Source organism: Phacochoerus africanus, chromosome 15 (assembly GCF_016906955.1).
Source record: "Phacochoerus africanus isolate WHEZ1 chromosome 15, ROS_Pafr_v1, whole genome shotgun sequence".
Classification (NCBI taxonomy): Eukaryota; Metazoa; Chordata; class Mammalia; order Artiodactyla; family Suidae; genus Phacochoerus; species Phacochoerus africanus.
In genome coordinates, this window is record NC_062558.1 from 6,208,486 (window position 1) to 6,228,600 (window position 20,115).

Below are 20,115 nucleotides of genomic sequence, written 5' to 3' on the forward strand. Positions count from 1 at the left end.
CAGGCCTGTGCCTGTCCCAGCCCTGCCTCACACACTCATGCCACATAGAAATGTTTCAGAAACGTTTAATGCCACAAAGAAGTCCAAAAGCTACAGAAAGCTGCAGCCATCCTCCTGCGTGCCTGGAGCCACGGCTGTCCTCTGAAGGGGACATCAGCAGACAGGCAGCCTGCACAAGCCAAGGAACCAGGGCAATTTGCTGACATCTTTTTGTCCTCGGCCCTAAATGCTGAAGGTTCCATTTAGGCTCGGGGGGTGGGGAGTGGAGAAGAGGAAGTAGAAAGGAGTAGGAGGGTCGGTCTCTTCGGGGCACTCTTCCTGCTTTGGGATGGTGACTCACGAGGCAGGCCCTGCGAGGGGCAACTCCTCAGAAGAGACGAAGGCAGCCAAGCCCAGGGTTCTGGAAGGAGCAGCCAGAGGGTCCTGGGAGGCGGCGGCCAGCAGGGGTCACCAGCAGAAGCTGGAAGGGGATGCCCGCTTACTCCTCAGGCTCCTTTTCCCAGCTCTAACCCTGGCCTGTGTGCACAGGGTGGCTTCAGCGCTGGCATCCCATAGGGTCCACAACTCGCCGGCCCTCCCATCATTTGGGGCCTTTCTTAAGTACGACATTGTCATACTCCGTTCCCTGTGGCCAGCCAGAGGCAGAAAAGTCCTGCCCTGACTCGTAGACATGCTGGAGGCCGCTGCGGTCCCTGTCGGCTGTGGCCTGCCTCTTCCAGGCCTCACCCCGGGGCTCCTTCGGGCTGTCATACAAGGACAGGGAGGCCACGCCCTCGGGTTCATCGTATATGTGGTCAGGTCTCAGGGGCGGGTGCTCCTCGATGCTGTCATACAGAGGGTCAACCGGGAGCTGCCGGGGGCCGGGCAGGATGCCTCTCAAGCTCTTGCCCAGGTTACGTGCCACTGCATCGAAGGGTACCGCGTACTCCCCCTCTGGGCCCCGTTGCCGCGGGGTGGGCACCGGGATGGTGGGCGAGGGTGGTGGCAGTGAGTCGGCGGGTCGGGAGTAGGGGCTCTCTGGCCGGGGCAACACTGTGGGGACCGGGACGGGCTGGCTTTGGGGCCCAGGAGGGGCGGCGTTTTTCTGGGCAGAGATGGCCTCTTCCAGGGCTAGGAAGATCTCATTGCCTTGCCGAGTTTCAAATTCAAAGTTGCCCTCCCCTGAGACACAGCGGCGGCCAGCCTCAAAGGAAAACGTTACCTGGGTGGAGGAGAAAGAAGATGACTGCCTGGCCACTGCAGGGCCGCTGCTCCCGGACCAAGCTCCCAGCCACAAACCTATCACCTCCAACTACCCCCTCCCCAGAAACTGCCTACCCCCCTGCCCCACCCCCGCCTCCAGCTGCTCCCCCTCCCCCCTTCCCTCCCTGTTTTTCTTACAAGTGAAGCTCTCTCTCATCTTCCCTCCTTTCCCCTCCCATCCATCTGAGCATGAAGCTTGGCATCCAGTTTGTGCCGCACGAGGCCAGCCACTACCCACCCTGTAACCTCTGCTTTCCTTCTCACCCTCCTCCACCACCATCTCCCCTGCCCTGCTTCTGTCCTCCAGCCCCCAGAGCTGGGCTGCTTTTCCTCTGCCGGCCTCTATCTTCTCTTCCTCCTCCCATGCTCTCCTCCCTTGAGGGCCCCTTCGCCCCTTCCTTGATAGTTTCCTTGCTCTCAGAGCTCAGTATGTCTTAAACCTGCCCCTCACAGCCCCGGCTCACCTTGTCCCGCCCAAAGCGCCGCAGGAACCTGTAGGGCCATTCATACAGCTGGGTGCCTGGCTCAGGACCACCCCACAGCTCCAGGGCGCTCTCCCCAGTCCGCAGGGTATAGGATCCCCAGAGCCGGCACCTCTCACTGGCTTCTGTAGGCCTCATGGTCACAGCAAACTCCTTGCAGGGGACCGCTGGGGAGGAGGGGGAGCAGTTAATGGGAAACGGCTGGCCTGTCTCACCTCTGCCCTGCTCTAAATAGCGCGCCAGCTTTCCAGGAAAGGTATGACCCATATCCCCAGGACCCTGCAGCCAAGGTCCCAAAAGCTGTGCTGCTCTGTGCCAGGTCATACTCCCCAAAATACCAGGTACCTCCACCCTTCCCCCCCAGGAGACATCACACCCTAGCCACATGCACCCTGACCTCGTGCCACTTCCTTCCGGCCCCTGTCGCCAGAGCCAAAGCCTTGTCTCCTCCATCTCATCTCTGCCCCCACCCAGCCGCCTCCCCAATCCCTGCAGTCACGGCTGCAGGTGCAGCCAACCCTGCCCGCCCAGCCCTCGGCCCACCCTCCTCCTACCGATGCCATCAGGTGCCCTCCGAGGCCAGGAGCCCGGATGTCTCCCCAGCCCCCAGTCCAGTCCACCTGCTCTCCACACACACCCATCCAGAGGGCAGGAGGGGGACTGCCTTGTCAGCCAAAAGCTCCCTTGTCCCAGGACACCTTAATCCACAGGAAGAAAACCATTCTTTTTACAGTCAATTGCTCAGTGCCCACAAGGGAGAGTTCAAGAGCAGCACCTTCACCCGGACCCTCCGGCTGGGCCCTTTCCCAGCAGCAGGGCCTGGACACGAGGGAGCGGACTGCAGGTGAAGAGCTGACATGCGTGCTGGCCAGCCTCCCCCACCACGGGCCAGGCCGGAAGCGATGCTGATAAGGGGGCTGGCCAGGGTCAGGGGCAACCACAAGGCAGGAAGACTCCGCTGGCAGTCAGCCAGCCTGCACGGCCTCCCCAGCACGCCCTGGGGAGAGCACCCACAGAAAAGAGGCAGCCCCCCACCTCACCTGTGGTCGTGCTGCTGTACAGTTCATTCTCCTCCATGCGGGGCCGGCTGCCCTTTCCCTCCCGGCCTAACAGCTCCTTCCTCGGGCCCTGGGGAGGAAACCCAAGGCTCACTACCATCACCAACCCCAAGCCCTACCTCTGGCCCAGCTTTCTTTCAAAACACACTCAGCCAGCTACCCTGTATTCTGACTCGGGATGCCTCCTCCCCCACCCCAGCATCTTGACCTTGGCCCTTCCAACACCGGCCCAGAGCAAGCATCAAGTGCCCCCACGCCTTTCTGCAGCCCTGGACGACTCACCGGGAAGGCCAGGAGGCAGATGGCCTGTATCCAGTCGCCACGCTCTGTGGTTGGGGCCGCCAGCAGGTACAGGCGCTCTGTGGTCTCCAGGAAGAAGGCGCTGGTGTCCCGGGGGCTGCTGGCCTCCCCACCAGCCTCAGCCACCCGCAGGCAGTCACTGAGACGGATGACCCTCCGGGGGGGCTCTCCCCGGCGAGGCTTCTCCGGGCCCTCCTGGAGCTCCAGCCGGGCCAGGGCGCAGCCTGACCCTCCGTACAGCACAGCCCCGAACCGGCGCCATTTCTGCCCCCAGATGGGGAGATGGAGAGACGGTGACCAGAGGGGAGAGGAGGCCCCAAGGGAGACGGAGACCCAAGGAGGCAGGGAGCCTAATGGAGGCCTTGGGAATTAGGAAGCATTGGAGATCCACCCCCAAGCAACCCAGAAGGAGGCCTGTGAGGACAGCGGAGAAGATGCTAAAGGCAGAAAAGGCACAGTGGAGAGCCCCGTGGAGGCAGACTGCAGGGAGGCCCGGCAGGCCCAACCCAGGGGATCCGAGTCACCAGGCAGAAAGCCTGTGTGTCCTGAGGCCCAGAAGGATGGCCCAGACTGGGGCCCGTCATTCTGGTTCTGTGTGAGGCCTCATGGAAGGCCCTGTCCCCAGGAACGTCAGCTGACCCTCCCGAACCCTCCCGCCCCATCCCCTGACAAGTCAGGCCATGAGAGAGACAGACGGACGGAGAGGAGCCCTGGGGTGGGTCAGCTGAAGGAAGGAGCACTTCCTCATTCAAGGAGGCCAAGGAAGGGAAAGGAACCAGGACACCACGGGGCCCTGGCTCCCAGAGACCAAGCTCAAGCTCACAGGCCAAACGCACCCCACTGGGGCAGAAAAAAAGGAAGGAACTCCCACTGCAATCCCAAACGATCCCCTCTGCCATTCCCTCCATCCCCTCCCAAGGTGCCCTGGTGAGAAGTTGCCACAGGGCAGGAAAGGCAAGAAACAGAGTCAGAGCCCCTCCCCCCACTCCTCCCCACCCCCACCCCGGGTCAGCAGCCGTCAGCAAGAGCAGAGTCTGGGGGCCTGGTCAGGGAGGTCAGCAGCTGCTGAGGAAAGAGCCCTCTCAAGCTTGTGCTCTGGGCCTGAGGCGGTTGATGGCACAGTCCCTGGCATCTCATAAGGGTTCTGGAACATTCCAGGGTCTCCTCTCCTCCCCGGGAGAGTCTAGCGAAGCCCCAGCCTCTCGGCCCAGCCCCAGCCCAGCCCAGTCCAGCTCTTCCTACCTTCCCGAAAGTCTGCTGCTGCTGAAGGTACAGGAAGCCCTGCTTCACCACGTCCTCCATCCTCCCACCATCCCCGGCCCTGAGCCTCAGCGCTCCTTCCACTCCCGCCCTCTTTCTCTCCTCACTGCCCTATGTTCCCCCTTCTCTCAAGTTCATTTCCTCTCTGCCTAGAGTATTCTGCACTATTCTAGTCTGCTTGATGACGACAAGCTGATAGGCCCTGTGGTTTCTTGCTGTGTGTGTGTGTGTTTTCTTTTTGATGAGTGAGTTTCACACTTAAGCTTCCTGCATTTTTCAGTGAGTAAGACAGCATTTCCAAAAAGCCAAATTCCATTGCTTCAGTGAGCAACAACTCAGGTACAGAACCTGGCATGGAGAGTCACCATCACAGAGTGGCTGACCCACTGGAACAGAGACCCAGAAGAAATTTGACAATAAAACCAGTCACCAAGCCCCCCCACCCCCAAGCTGAATGCTTAGCATGACAAAACAAGGTCAGAACCATAGAAATCAACCCAACTCCCTCATTTAAAAATGAGGAAACGTGAAGTTCCCTGGTGGCTCAGTGGGTTAAGGACCTGTCATTGTCACTGCCGTGGTATGAGTTCAAACCCTGGCCCCAGGAACTTCCACATGCCAGGGACATGGCCAATAAATAAATAAATAAACAAACAAATAAATAAATAAATATGAGGACACTGAGGTTCAGGAAGGTCTGAGGGACAGGTCCAAGGCCACCAAACCGGAACTCAGGTCTCTCAACTCAGGAGGAGCTGAGCACACCAGCACCGTGGACACAATCACCTCACCACTTTCACACACTCTGCTGCAATGGTTTCACTCTGTGGGGAGCACTCCCTGCCCCCACCATGGTGACACACACGTACACTACCTCCATGAGATTATAGAAACATGAACATTCCCACACGCTATGCTCCAAGCATATCTCAACTGCTGGAGTTCACCGTCTTTTCAGCTTTTGTGAGCATTATAAAGACAACTGAGTTCCAGAGTTCCCGTTGTGGCTCAGCAAGTTTAGAACCCAACTAATATCTATGAGGATTTGGATTCGATCCCTGGCCTCACTCAGTGTGGTAAGGATCCAGAGTTATCTCCAGCTGCAGTGTAGGTCACAGACACAGCTTGGATCCCATGTCACTGTAGCTGTGGTGTAGGCTGGCAGTTGCAGCTCCAATTCGACCCCTAGTCTGGGAACTTCCATATGTTGTGGGTATGGCCCTAAAAAGACAAAAAAAAAAAAAATGAGTTCCAGTCAATTGGAGATTATCTTTCGAGGTTAAAACAGTAACCTCTTATACTTATATTTAAAAAAAAAAAGAAAAGAAAAAGGACTTCCCGTCGTGGCGCAGTGGTTAACGAATCCGACTAGGAACCATGAGGTTGCGGGTTCGGTCCCTGCCCTTGCTCAGTGGGTTAAGGATCCGGTGTTGCCGTGAGCTGTGGTGTAGGTTGCAGATGCGGCTCGGATCCCACGTTTTGCTGTGGCTCTGGCGTAGGTTGGTGGCTACAGCTCTGATTTGACCCCTAGCCTGGGAACCTCCATATGCTGCGGGAGCGGCCCAGGAAATAGCAAAAAGACAAAAAAAAAAAAGAAAAAAAGCTCCATAGTTATCAAAAGTGCCTTATAGTTACTACAGGTTTCGGGCACCAGGCACACTATCTATCCCTGGAAGAAGGAAGGGCAGGTATAAACACACCTGTTTGAGACCCTCCTGAGGTCATAGCAGGGTATCTGATCTTGAATTTGACGATCTTCTTATTGCTCACCCCTAAGTGGAATCCACATTTCATGCAAGGAGATACACTGCTTTGGAGAAATCTAAGCTCCCCAAAGAATATTTAACTTAGAGCCAGATGGTTTAGAGAAGCAATGATGGAGGCATGGTGCCAAAATGTTGGGGGAACCAGAGAATTAGACCAGCACTCTGGGGTAACCCCATAATGGGTGCTTATGTAAACAAGCTGTTTCCTTTACCGTGGGGGTTCAGTTGCCTTGGGAAGGAAACCAGAGGAGTGCACTGCTCAGGCCTCTGCCGTACATGCCATGAGCTTTACCAAAACAGCTCTAAGAGACCAATGTCATGAGCTCTGGGAGCAGAGGGCAGAGTCACGTAAAGCCCTCGGCACTCAGCGCTGCTGCCTGGATTTGATCAGGTGGATTCAGAGACCAATGGGTAGCCAGGGATGCTGGTGTGGGAAAAACTCCTTGGGAAGTGGTTAGGAGTATGGAAATGGATGGCCTATTTCATTTTTCTCGTCCTGAAGGAGAGACAACATCACATGGGAGCTGCATGGTTTGCGGGCCGACTCAGCATCTCCTTACAGAGGAAGATGAAAAGGGCTTTGGAGTTCCCACTGTGGCAAAGAGGGTTAAGGCTCACCATTGTCTCTGGCAGTGTGGGTTTTATCCCCAGCATGGCACAGTCGGTTAAGGATCTGGTGTTGCCACAGCTGTGGTGTAGGTCATGGCTGTAGCTTAGATTCAATCCCTTCCATATTGCTGCGGGAGCAGCAACAAAAGAGAAGAAAAGGGCGTTCTGGGCCATCCTGGGGACTGCCAGAGAAGTGCCTTTCAAACTTTAATGTGCAGATATTGTTAAAAGTGCAGATTCTGATGCAGCAGGTCTAGACTGCGACCTGTGATGCTGATGTTGCTGGCGAGTGGACCAGACCTGTCTCTGAGTAGCAAGAAAACAGGATGCTCCTCCCTACCACTCTGGTCGCCTTCCCAGACGGTAAGCTGGACACTTTCCACTCAGAACCACAGGGGGGCACCCGAGCATGCCAGATCACTTGGGAACTGTTAATAAACCTGGAGGGCTGAGCCCCAGGTGTTTCAGACACCCGCTAGCCATCCCTTGCCTGTGGTAGCCAGAAACGTTCTCTTCCTGTGGCTGGGGTCAGCAACAGGAGCGAACTCGGAGCAACACCCACTTTTCCTGGCAGGATTTGTGGGAATCCTACAGTGGAAGTACTAACCTCAGGACGTTCTGCTTGGCTGCAGGCAAACCCTGTGAGCCAGGCAAACCCAGAAGACATAGCTCCAAGACACACCAGAAGGGCAGAGAACCAGAGGATAGTAAGTTACCCAGGTACCAATAATAGCAAGAGAAAGCAGCATAAAGGAAAAGGTCTCAGGGGTTTACACTGAGGCACAGGTGGGGGAGGAGGTGCCCCGTGGCTTCTCATTTGTGCATCAATATGAGCCATTAGGGTCCTTTCCTTTACAATGGTTTCTCACAGCAGGAGTTGAGAACTCGGATCGGGAGACTCCGGGAATTTTGCAACTTTTTGTTACTAGTCTCACCAGAGATTAACAACTAAATTCTTAATACAAAAGGGTTTCTGAGCTAGTGTTTGGGGGCAAGAAAAGAAGGAGCTGAAGCGATTGCGATTCCCTGGATAGGCTTGGCCATGAGGTACCCACCCCCCCAATGACTAGGTGGGGACAGCTGCCCAAGGGGTAGCTCTGGGCACACCACTGGTAGGCAGGCATTGACCGGGCTGGGAGCTGGTGTGGATCTGAGAGGGATGGAGGACCAGGCACAGAAATAAATGTTTTTTGTTTGTTTTTTGTTTTTTTTAGGGTGGCACCCGTGGTATCTGGAAGTTCCCAGGTTAAGGATCGAATCGGAGCTACAGCTGCCAGCCACAGCCACAGCCACAGCCATGCCAGATCTGAGCTGCATCTGCAACCTACACCACAGCTTACGGCAATGCCGGATCCTTAACCCACTGAGCGAGGCCAGGGATCGAACCTGTGTCCTTCTGGATTAGTCGGGTTTGTTACCGCTGAGCTGCATCGGGAACTCCCAGGCACAGAAGTAAGTGAATGGCGTTCGTGAAAGATTCCATCCTGGCCTCCTCCCACCCAAGTTGTTGCCTGACTGTGGGGGAGGAAGGACACCACCAGAGTTTCATTCCTAGTCCTCACCATTTATATATCACCTCTCCCAGTACTAAGGAAAGAGGGAACCCAATTATTAGCATAGTAATTATGCTACTTAGCATTGGCATAACACTTCAAACACTTTATGTTCTAAGAGCCCCAAACACACCCTAGAATGAGACTGAGATGGGGAAAAGTTAATTAACTCAGTCTTTTTCTGAGCACTTATCTGAGCAGAGGTGGGGGGGACAGAGCGGAAACAAGACATATTGAAGGAGTTCCCATAGTGGCACGTGGAAACAAATCTGATTAGGAACCATGAGGTGGCAGGTTCGATCCCTGGCTTTGCTCAGTGGGTGAAGGATCCGGCGTTGCCGTGAGCTGTAGTGTAGGTTGCAGACACAGCTGGGATCTGGTGTTGCAGTGGCTACAACTCCAATTAGACTCCTAGCCTGGGAATCTCTATATGCTGCATCATGGGTGCGGCCCTAAAGAGACAAAAAAAAAAAAAAGGAAACCCTAGAGTTAAGAAATTTACTAACTGAAATTAAAATAAAGTAGACTAATGTGGCATATAGTAAATTGCAAAAAAAAAAAAAAAGACACATTGAAGTCCTGTTTTCACTGTGATTCCCTTCCTGTTGGAGACCCAGACAAGGAAAGGAAAAAGTATATAACTAAATACTTTAGGACATACAGTGATCAGCACTCTAAGTATGACACTGATGGGGTCAGGGGACAACTTTCAATAGAGCCGTGAGAAAAGCTTCTTTGAGGAGATAATACCTGAACTAAGACATCAATGATAAGAGGACACCAGCCACTTAAAGATCTGAGGGAAAAACATTCCAGGCAGAAGTTCCTTCAAGGGCAAAGGCCCTGAGGCAGGAATCACTGGATGTGCAGAGCTGCAAGAAGGGCAGAAGGACCAGCGCATTGGGAGCCAGAGTGGCTCCTCACGTGGGCTCTTGGGCTGTCACCAAGATTTGGAATGTATCCTAAATGCAATGGGAGGCCACTGGAGGATTTTTCAGCAAGGACACGAATGATCTGATTTATGATTTTAAAAGGATGTTCTGCAGCTATATGGAAAATGGATTCTCAAAGAGCAAGACAGGAAACAGGGAAACTAATCAGGAATCTATGATCTGAGCCGAAGAGAAATGTGATGATGATCTGGATGAGGGTGTTGGCAGCAGCAATGAAGAGGTGTGGCCAGACTGGGGTATGTACTGGATAGAGATTCTACAGGACTTGCCAGTGGATTGGATATGGGGGACTGTTGAAACACTGGGTAATCAAGGTTAACTCCTGGGTTTTTAGTTTGCGCAACTGGGTAAATGATGGTATCATTTACAGAGAAGGGGGAGATGGGGGAAACAGGTGTGGGGGAGGGTTGGATTTGGACCTGGGCCACAGAGAGCTGTTATTTCTACCCAATCAGGAAAGTAGGGGATAGGAAGACTGCCATTGCAACTCCACTCCAAGAAGATACCAAAGAAGCACCTGACCCTGACCCACCTCCCCTGCCCTCTACCCTCAGGGAGCTAAGAACAGGACACTCAAAAGTTGCTGGAAAATAAAACCAGAAAAATCCTACATCTCAGGGTCTAGGCTTGCCAGGAACAACAGTCAAAAAAGCTCTGCCTCAAGTCTTCTCTGAGTGAATCTAATTGGCAGAGCCTAACTTACATACAAAACCCTAGCTGCAAGGAAATCTGGGTAATGTAGTTTTTAGGGGTTCTACCTCTAAATCAGGAAGACACACTCGGAGGAGGAGGAAGATTGAAGTGAATGCTGAGTACCCGTCCCCTCGATCCACAACGGAAAGTGTATGTCATTCACTACTATCATCATTTCCGTCGCCCGTGGTGGCTCCTAGTCCATACAAACTTCAAACAGCCAATACTTTTCAGAATCCAGCTAAAATCTAATTGGGGGCCTTGACTGGAAGTCGGAGTGGAATTCAGTGGAAAACAGGAACGGGCATTATCTGATACAGATCATTCCTAGTGGGAAGACTGGAATTAGCCTCAGCAGGCAGGGCCTGACCTGATCTGACCCAAGGGGATGGCTTTCACACTCAGACTGAGCCCAAGGGTCCTAAAACCCCTTTAGCTCTCCCCCTATCACCTCCCCCAGCTTCCGACCCCTCTCAGCAGGCAGCCTACTGGTTAAGATAACAATCTATTAGGGAAGATTAGAACCATGTCTTCTGCATGTTTCCATGAACATCACCACTATTTGGCGGCTATTTCCATGAATGTTTACCGCAAAAAAAGGACAGAAATGAAAACAAGGAGATCACGATTCGGGTTGCTGGTAAAACCCAGGATCAGAGAGCAATGGCCCCTGTCCACTGGAGCGGAAAGCTAGAAAGACACAATTTCGGCCGCCGAAGGCAGTGAAAAGCGAAGAATAATGCAGGCGTCCTAAATGGGGGGGGGGGGGTTAGGTGGCCAGCGCACCGGAAGACCCCCCGGGTGTGTGGTGTTACAGCAGAGGCGCGGCGGCAGAGGGAGAGGGGCGTTCGGGGGCACGTTCGAGGACACTCGGGAAGACAGGAATCCGCCAGGTGCAGGGGTCTGGGCGGGGACAGGTTCCAGCCCCTTCAGGAGCCCTCTCCAAGCTGATGAGCGAAGGCATCTCCAACTCCCGGGGCAGCGCTTGCCCGCCAGCCGGAGCAAGCACGGCCCCTTTAAAAACCATGTAAACAAAGCTTTGTTCCCCCCCCGGCCCCCTCCCCTCGCGCCCCCGGGTCCGCTCCTTCCTCTACCCGCCCCCCGCGTCTCCGGGCCGCTGACGTTGCGGCGCCTTTACGCCGTCCCAACGGCGCTGCGCATTCTCCAACGGCGGCCCCGGCCGCCCGGGCCTGCGCAGCCGGGCGGCGCTACGCCGCGAGCGCAGCGCGACGAGCCCCCAGCGCGCAGGCGCAGCGGCGACGGCGGCGGCGGCGGCGGCCCGGCCGAGGTGCGCGCTGGGGGGGAGGGGGGCCGGAGAGGAGCATGAATGGAGCAAAATGGCGGATCATGTGCAGGTGAGAGGAGCCACGGGGGAGGGGGCGGCCGCGGAGAGTGGGGAGTGGGAGCGCACGGGGCCCAAGGGGCTCGGGAAGGCTCGGGGCTCGCCCGGCCCGCGCCGCCGCCACTCGGGGCTCTGGAGCCGCCGCCCGTCCCGAAGCTCTGGGGCCTTTCCCGCCTCCCGGGCCGGGGGCCTCCTCCATCCCCTCCCACCCGGTCCCATGCTTCTTGCGCGGGGCTGGAGGTGCAGGAATCGGCGCCCCGGCGGGCACAGCCTACATCGCTTATCAGCGACTGTCTTTCTGCTGGAGGGAGGCCTCCCGCAAGTCCTCAGTACCCCCCAAGACCGGGAAGGGAGGGAGACCCTTTGCCCACTCTTTCCGGAGGGGGACTTCCCCGTCACACCCGCCAGCCCTAAACAAATAACAAAAAGAATACCTCACGCTGATAAACCTACCGAGTCTTTCCCGCCGCCTTCCTCTTCACGCCCCCAAAGACTGGAGACCCCCCCTGCGGCCTCCTTCCTCCTCCCACAGATGCGCCCTTCACCCCCCCCACTCCTGATCGTATAAGCCTACAGGGCCGAGCGCCCCAATCCTCCAAAATGGGTGCTCAGGCCCGGGCCCGCCCTCCCTCCGGTCCCCCTATCCCCAGTGAAGGAGTTGAGTGCCCACACCTCCTCCGAAACGCGGGGTGGAGGGGGTGTGTCTGAAGCGAGAGATGCAACGTTGGGTGCCGACGTTGCTCCGGAGGGTCCTGATTTGACTCCGGAGCTGCCCCGGGCGTGCTTTGGGCCCAGGCCACTTTTCTTCAAAGATATGGCACAGGCCTGAGGAAGAGACAGCCCATACTGAACCGAATAGTAGCTGGAGGGGTCAGGGTTATTTCTTGCAAACTCGATAAAGTTTTTCCTCTGATATTTTTATGACAGTTATTATTACAGATACTGTCTGAAACCTTCGGATTTTCAAGGTAATCGTACACGTTTTCTGTTGGGGGAAGTAAAAAGTAGAATAACAAGCGTCGCCTTATTTTGCATACTATGTAGTTAACATTCCTCAAGTGAAAAGGATGATCTTATTCCCAACATTATGTCTATAAGAACCTGTAGTGGAGTGACTTGTATCAGTTTCTTTGGTTGGGAAGGGGCTAACTAAATTCTCGGGCCAGGGATCAGGAGAGTAAATCTTTGGAGCAAGGGGTACAAGTTATCAGGACGGAATTATATCAAAAAATTGTAACCACAGATGGAAAACCACAAGATTTGTGTTTTAAAGCCAGAATCGTGGCCTAATTCAGAAGCAGCAGTAACAGTTGTTACAAGCTGATAATAATAATAGCACCTTGAGTTTTATAGCAGCCATTTCTAAGAAGCATGAGTCTTATGTGATTTTTTTTTTCTTTAATTCTTCTGTCCTAAAAGAGTAGATAGGCGAGAATTACATTTGTCGTTTTGAAGAAACAAACCAAAGTACAGAGCTGATATGAGATTTGCTTAGGGTAAGGCTAAAGTGGATCAAGGGCTTTTGACTTTGGGTTCCATGCTCTTATCTACTGGGGGAAAAAAATTAGTCTCCATAAGCATTTCAGAACCATGTTCTGAATGATGCTTTGGAAGGCAAGAGGAAGTCCATGTACTTTTATGAATATACTTCTGTCTTATCTCTTGCAAACAAGTCTCTCTTAATATGATCTCTCCCACATTTTGAATGGAAAGGTTGTCATTCCTTACCAGAGGAAAGTCAAGATGGGCCAAAGCAATCTTCAGAGCATTTTTGTCTCAAAGGAGGGTCTGCCTTACTTTTCAGAAGGTGATGTTTTTCTCCCACCCACCCCAAAATAAAAATCTACCAAAGTGAGAATTTGTTAACATTTCCAAACAAAAGACAATCCAGTCCAGTGTCTTATTTGACTTGAGAATTGTAGTGTATTACTCTCTAAATTAGTGGTCTTTATAACAGCAGGATAAGTTTGTGAGAGAATTTTTTCTCTTTAAATAGAATGGAGCATACTGCTTTTCTTTTTTAGACCGCTAAATTACTTCTAGTATTGTTTACTCAGAGACTTCAACGTGGTACTTTATTGTAGCAGAAAAACTGCCCAAGAAAAAGATAAGACACCTCCCCGCCCTGTGCAGCATAAGTAAATAAATGAAAGGATTAAAGACAAGACTGAAGTATGTTGAGGAAGGATTTTTTTCTGAAAATACTGTTAGACATGAAGCTTGAAAAGGAGGCTACCACAGATTCAAGATAGTGATTATTTGAAAGTTGTGATACTAAATAGTTGAGTCATTATATATCTAGTACTTTTCTGAACCACCAGGGTGAGCAGTTTTGTTGTTGGTTTTTTTTTCTTTTGACACTAAGCAAGTGTCATATGATTCTCAGGCTGGAGTCTTGAGCATCTCTTCTGATAAGTGTTTAATTGATGTCATAAAATGGAAAAATTATAATATTTGATGTGCCTTTTAGCTCTGTTGATGTCATAGTCAAACCTCTTCAGAAGAGAGGCTTATAAGAAACCCTTTGTGGTGAGTTTCTTTTTCTTGGTCTTAGATGACGTTATCTATCGCCCACCATGGAGGCAGTGATTGACTTAGGAAAAAAAAAATCAAACTCATTTGTATTTATCTTCATAAAATAAATGCTCTCCTTTTTTTAAAAAAAAGTCTAAGTTAGATGAAAATAATAAGAAATCAGTATTTTCACTTGCTGGCTAGTTATTGCAAAGAAACAAGATGACTTGGTGTACAGTGGTAATAAAAAATTCTGAAAGATCAGATGTTAGCTTTAATAGTGCTAGCTGATATTCAGGATCTTGAGAGAGAAAGGAAAAAATACATAATATAATTATACAATGTATGTTATTTAAAATATAAGTATATGTAAATATATTAAATGAAGGATAATTCTAGCATTTTGTTGGCTTTATTATGTTGTTAGGCTCGGCCTTACACACAGTCTTACAGTATTATTTACTGGGTTATTCACTATGACTTTGTAATAACAGAAAATACTCTTTTCAGGTAGTCGTATTTGTTTAAATATTGACCACCAGTGTAACTCTAGGGAGTCATGAAGAATCATTAAAAACTGGTAGGTTAAAATTTAACAGAGTACAAAAGTTTAGCCTGATTATAGCAAAAGATTGTTGTCATTTAGTTTTTAAAAATATACAGGGAAACATGAGAGGACCTACCTACTGGTAGTTCATTTTGAGAAGAGTATTTGATACAACTTTTGAGAATTTTAAATGGAAAAAAAGTTACTTTTTGTAAATTCTTTTTTTCAGTTAAGCTAATACCATAATGCTTAATGTGTGTGAGGCCCTTTGCTCTGCTGGGCACTGAAGAGGATTCAGCGCTGAGCAAGGTACTGGAGCCAGGCTGCTGAAGTGTCAAATTCTGAAGCTCTCAGGCAGGCTTCAGAAGTACAAACAGATACAAGAACTAATACACTGATTTCAAAACATGTGACATTTGTGTTGGATGATATCAGAATAGCTGCATCCCCTCACGCCCCCCCAGCTCCCTCTTCTACAAATAATATGTCTGTATTTTAAAAGATTATTTTTTTTAAAAAAAGAGCTTATTTATGTAAAGTTGGTAATTCTTTTTTTTTAATTTACTTATTTCTTTTTTTTTTTTTATTTTCCCACTGTACAGCAAGGGGATCAAGTTATCCTTACATGTATACATTACAATTACTTTTTTTTTCCCCCACCCTTTGTTCTGTTGCAGCATGAGTATCTAGACAAAGTTCTCAATGCTATTCAGCAGGATCTCCTTGTAAATCTATTCTAAGTTATATCTGATAAGCCCAAGTTCCCGGATCCCTCCCACTCCCTCCCCCTCCCATCAGGCAGCCACAAGTCTCTTCTCCAAGTCCCTGATTTTCTTTTCTGAGGAGATGTTCATTTGTGCTGGATATTAGATTCCAGTTATAAGTGATATCATATGGTATTTGTCTTTGTCTTTCTGGCTCATTTCACTCAGTATGAGATTCTCTAGTTCCATCCATGTTGCTGCAAATGGCATTATGTCATTCTTTTTTATGGCTGAGTAGTATTCCATTGTGTATATATACCACTTCTTCCAAATCCAATCATCTGTCGATGGACATTTGGGTTGTTTCCATGTCCTGACTATTGTGAATAGTGCTGCAATGAACATGCGGGTGCACGTGTCTTAAAGTTGGTAATTCTGATTTAGTTTATTTCCTTTTCTGAGAAAAGCCTTCAGAAAAATTAAGTTATATACACATATACAGTATCATTCAAAGAATTAGGCAAGAAAACAAAATTTATTGCTATAATGGAATCTCTAATTTAGATGGAGGTAGGAGAAAGGAGCATTAAGAAGATCCCTGTTCTATATCTTACAGATAAATTAACTTATGAAATTGATGTTCATAACCACCAGCTGTGTTTTCTTTTTTTTTTGTTTGTTTGGGTTTCTAAAGCAATATTGTACCACACAGCCTTTTGAGAAGGGCAAGTTGCCCTTCATGACTCCCTAGAGTTACGCTGGTGATCAATATTTAAACAAATATGACTACTTCAAAAGTGTATTTTCTATTATTACAAAGTCATAGTGAAGAACCCAGTAAATAATACTCTAAGATTGTGTGTAAGGCCCAGTTTAAACCGATAAGCTGTTGTCTCTGTAGGTGCAACCACCAAGGCTACTTTGCTGACTTTAATATATGTAAGGGAGATAGTTTAGATATTGCATCAGTTTTTTAAAAAAATCACCAAACATTATCTCACAGATTTTCTCAGTGTCAGGAATCTGAGAGTGGCTTAACTAGATGATTCTAGTTCAGGGTCTTTGTTTACCGCCAAACTGTCAGCTGGGGCAGTGGTGCATCTCAAGGCTTGAGTGAGGATGGAGAACCTGTTTCCAGGCTCAGCCTCATGCTTATTGGCGGGCGTTAGTTAGTTACTTGTGGGCAGTTGGGCTAGGGGCCACAGTGCCCCACTGGCCATTGTCTGGAGAAATCCGCTCTTCACCACAAGGACCCTTCCTAGTACATAATTGTTTTTTAAGGATTTCTTTTTTACATTATGTAGTGATGTCTGCTATGTATTAGTGACCCATCTTTGTTGGTTGTTTTTTTAAAACCCCTTTTGAAAAATATCTTTAGACAGGTACAAAGATCATAACTTTAGCTTGATGAATTTTCACAAAGTGAAACACTCTTGTAACCAGAACACAAAATCCATAATATTTTCAGTGCCTCAGAAGTCCCTCTGATGCCCCCCTCAACAAGTACCCATACATCCTTCCTCCTAAAGGTAACTACTATCCTGTCATTTGATTTCTAAGCACACTTTTAGGAGCTGAGTAAAGCCTATCCACGAGATCTTGAACTTCAGAGCCAGAGAGGGAAGAGCAGTAGAAGCAGTGGTTCTTCAGCTTTTGGAGGAGTTGGTTTGTTTTTTAATTTTTTTAGAATGTAATGGAAGCCGTGTGCTCTCTAGGGAGGAACAGCATACCTACGTAGAAACTTGACTACAGTTTCAAGCCATTCATGAACTTAAGAGTTTAAAGATGTATTCCTTTTTAGGTGAAATGCTTACCACATTTTATTGAGAAACTGATTTACAGGTCTTTCTCTTTTGACCTAAGTGAAAGGCTAGCTCAGAGTCCGTAATATGTGTTCCTGGAGCGTTACATGCAGGCTGAATTTTAAAATTCTGAATTCTGAAGGATGATTTAAAAACAATTAATGACTACTGGGTATCTAATATCCTGTTCTCAGGCACATAGAAGGAAAGTACAAGATATGATGTCTTTTTTTCAGGGGTCTTGCATGTCAATTGGAGAAATAATAACGAGTCTGGGTTGAGTTGTGAGTTTGTAATGAGACACTGGTTTTGTCAGCATGTCCCTGAATGTAGGAGCTATTGCTCCCATTACCTTTTCCCCCATTCCAGTACATCTGAGTTCACACCTCATACTTAGAGTGACTCACCATGGAAGGGAATTCTCAGTGGAATGAAATTGGTACCCAGGAGTCACATCAGAATCTTGGGAAAAGGAGGGGAATTGTCAAAAATTGAGTCTGAAGCATGTCTGATATTTGCATCCCTGTATCTTCACTCGTCATACACGTTTGTGCACATGAACACACACATGTTTCTACTACCATAAATGGCAAGGATCTGTTTGAGAGAGGGCAGCATTGAAACTTGACGCTAGCATTTATTAGACTTTTAGCTGCTGGCCATTTTACATGGTCTCAATTAATGCTCTCACCAACTCTATAAGGTAGGTGTTATGGAGATAATAGTTACGAAATAGGCTTATGAAGGGACCTGTGTCTCTGGAAGACTGGAAGGCTGTTGGAAGAGGTGACGATGGCGGTGATAGTTATTGTACACCTTCCTGGTGTAAGACTTTGGCTAGGGATAGGCAAGAGGAAGATCCCAGTATTTATGGGACATCTGTTAGGTGCCAAGTACCATGCTGAGCCATTTAATTGGGCAGCTCATTTAGTCTCCTCCTTGAACCTGGATTAGGTGATCTGTTAAGTCTCTTACACTTTCAACATTCTGGGAGTTCCCATCATGGTGCAGTGGTTAACAAACCTGACTAGGAACCATGAGGTTGTGGGTTCGAGCCCTGGCCTCACTCAGTGGGTTAAGGATCTAGCTTTGCCGTGAGCTGTGGTGTGGGTCACAGACTCGGCTTGGATCCCTCCTTGCTGTGGCTGTGGCATAGGCCAGCAGCTACAGCTCTGATTAGACCCCTAGCCTGGGAACCTCCATATGCTGTGGCTGTGGCCCTAAAAAAACAAACAAAAAAAACCATTCTGGCTAGGATTTCCACATGTCATCCTTACCATTCTCTCCCACGTAAACCATCATGTTCTCAATTTATATGTACCTTGTAAGTTTTCCTAAAATATTTATGTTCATACTAATATTTCCATTTCGTCTATTTAAATATGGCTTCCTCAAGCCTTCTCCCAATTCCTTAACTCCCAGAGTTTGTTTTTTCAGGGGGGTTTGTTTTAGTTTTGTTTTATTTTGTTTTTAGAAAGTAATAGTCTGTAGCACTTCTCACAGTAAGCTCTGTTGTACCCCAAATAATAAGAAAAGAGCTAAGTACAGAGTTGGACAGTAGGCAGTGAGAAACATTTTCTATGAGACAAGAAATTGACATTAGTCAGATGTTGATGCTTGTAGAATGAAAAATGATTCTTACTTAAAAGTCCCTGGGTTTAAGGCTCTCTGAAAAACAGATGAAAAGCAATCAATGCTTTCCAGCAAATACCTCTGAAAACAATAAAATAGTCCTTATAGTACATCAAGAAGTTGTGATCCTATAGCTGTGGTAGCCTTTTAAGTGTATTATGTTAGACACAATGCTGATCTCATTTCTATTTTGTATGATAAAAAATTATAATATTAGAAGTGTATAGACTCAAAAAGAATTGAGAGTCATGCTAGACATGTGCCCTAAAATTTGAATCAGTTATGTAGTTAAAAGGGGGGTATTTAAGGCCAGAAATGGAAAAAGCGGGGGGTTTTTAAAGATTATCCAAGTCTATCTAGTATTGTTTGCAGAGTTTTGAAAGCATATGTCATAAGTTTGGCAAATCATTTCAAAATTTGGTTTTTTTTTTAACCGAGTCACCTCCAACACCTCTACTGACTCCTGAATTTTGGTATTTTATTTCTGTCCTAAAGGACATCGTCTAAAGTCAAGCATGACATTTAATTTGACTCTCGAAACCTGTAACATTGTTTGCTCTGAAAAGAACCTGGGAAACCATGTGTGTATTCCACATATCAGTACTCAGAAGAAAAAAAAAATCCCAATTTTTCCCAATATATAAACACAAATTGTTTTAAATATTATGTATTTTGTGTTAGTATGTGATTTTTTAATCATTAACTTGTCATTGACCCATCTGAGAAGTCCCTATAAAGTCTTGTCAAAAACTAGTCTAGAATTTAAAAGAACAAATAAAACTTACTAGAAAATGGGACCTTGTTTTCTTTCCTCTCAATATTTTGAGTTGATAATGTTCCAGAGTTGAGCATATTTCTTCAAGCCTTCATAGGGCCTATAGCAAATGTTTTTAAAACAAATTGAATCTGAGTGGTAGGATTTTTTTGTTTTATAAATAAGGACAGTATCCCAAAGGTGATACAAATGGAAACTTGTATTTACTAATTCCTGGAATCCTACTTTTTAGTCTAATTTAAAATACGTGTTCCAAACAGGGAGATTAAGAACTTTGTGAACAGGAAAAGTTTTCAATTCACAGAATTCCTAAAACCCATCCATTCGAAGCTCTTTGATATGGGTTACTATTAATGTGCCCTACAGGTCCCATCAGCAGTGACTTGAGGCTTCAGATCAATTTATCTATCCCTCCCTTACCTATCTCCTCAGATTGAAACAGCACTTACAAAAATATATCAGTTTACAGAGATTAATGAGTAAGTCTGATGCCAGTGAGATCAAGACTTTCTTTAAATCTTTATGTGTATAATAAACAGCATCCATTTTAAAGCGTGCAATTTGACAGATATATACCCATGATTTCTTCACCGCAATCCAAATACAGAATGTTTCCTCCTTACTTCTGTCTACTCCTCCCTCAACCCTCAGCCCCAGACAACCCTGGTCTGCTTTCTCTTGCTATAAATTAGTTTCTGTTTCCTGGAATTTTATGCAATTACTGTGTACTCTTGTCATGGACTTCTTGCACTCAGCACAGTGAAAAAAGTATTGGGATTTATTCAGGTTGTTGCATGGTGTCAGCAGTTGGTTACTTTTTACTACTGACTAATATTCCATGGTGTGAATATAACATGCATTCATTTACCCCTTGGGGGATACT

General features: G+C 48.3%; 2 protein-coding genes across 5 annotated transcripts in view; one reads left to right on the top strand and one right to left on the bottom strand.

Annotated features, from left to right (window-relative positions):
• Positions 1 to 49: 49 nt before the first annotated feature.
• Positions 50 to 11,755, bottom strand: DOK2 (docking protein 2). 3 transcript variants are annotated; one of them, XM_047762476.1, is made up of 5 exons: positions 11,712 to 11,755; positions 3,065 to 3,346; positions 2,765 to 2,852; positions 1,707 to 1,891; positions 50 to 1,201 (listed from the first exon to the last, which is right to left on the bottom strand). In XM_047762476.1, the coding sequence occupies exons 3-5, from the start codon at positions 2,799 to 2,801 to the stop codon at positions 581 to 583; spliced, it is 843 nt and encodes a 280-aa protein (XP_047618432.1). In that variant the 5' UTR covers positions 2,802 to 2,852; positions 3,065 to 3,346; positions 11,712 to 11,755; the 3' UTR covers positions 50 to 580. The 3 variants fall into 3 exon arrangements, with proteins under 3 accessions (XP_047618432.1, XP_047618429.1, XP_047618431.1); XM_047762473.1 differs by lacking the exon at positions 11,712 to 11,755 and adding an exon at positions 4,325 to 4,875; XM_047762475.1 differs by lacking the exons at positions 2,765 to 2,852; positions 11,712 to 11,755 and having other exon boundaries at positions 3,065 to 3,191.
• The window catches only part of XPO7 (exportin 7), a 95,550-nt gene continuing 86,589 nt past the window's right edge, over positions 11,155 to 20,115 (top strand). For both annotated transcript variants that reach the window (XM_047762470.1, XM_047762472.1), the window contains exon 1: positions 11,155 to 11,271. In XM_047762470.1, coding sequence (XP_047618426.1) covers positions 11,254 to 11,271 — 18 coding nt within the window. In that variant the 5' untranslated portion in view covers positions 11,155 to 11,253. The remainder of the gene's footprint in view (positions 11,272 to 20,115) is intronic.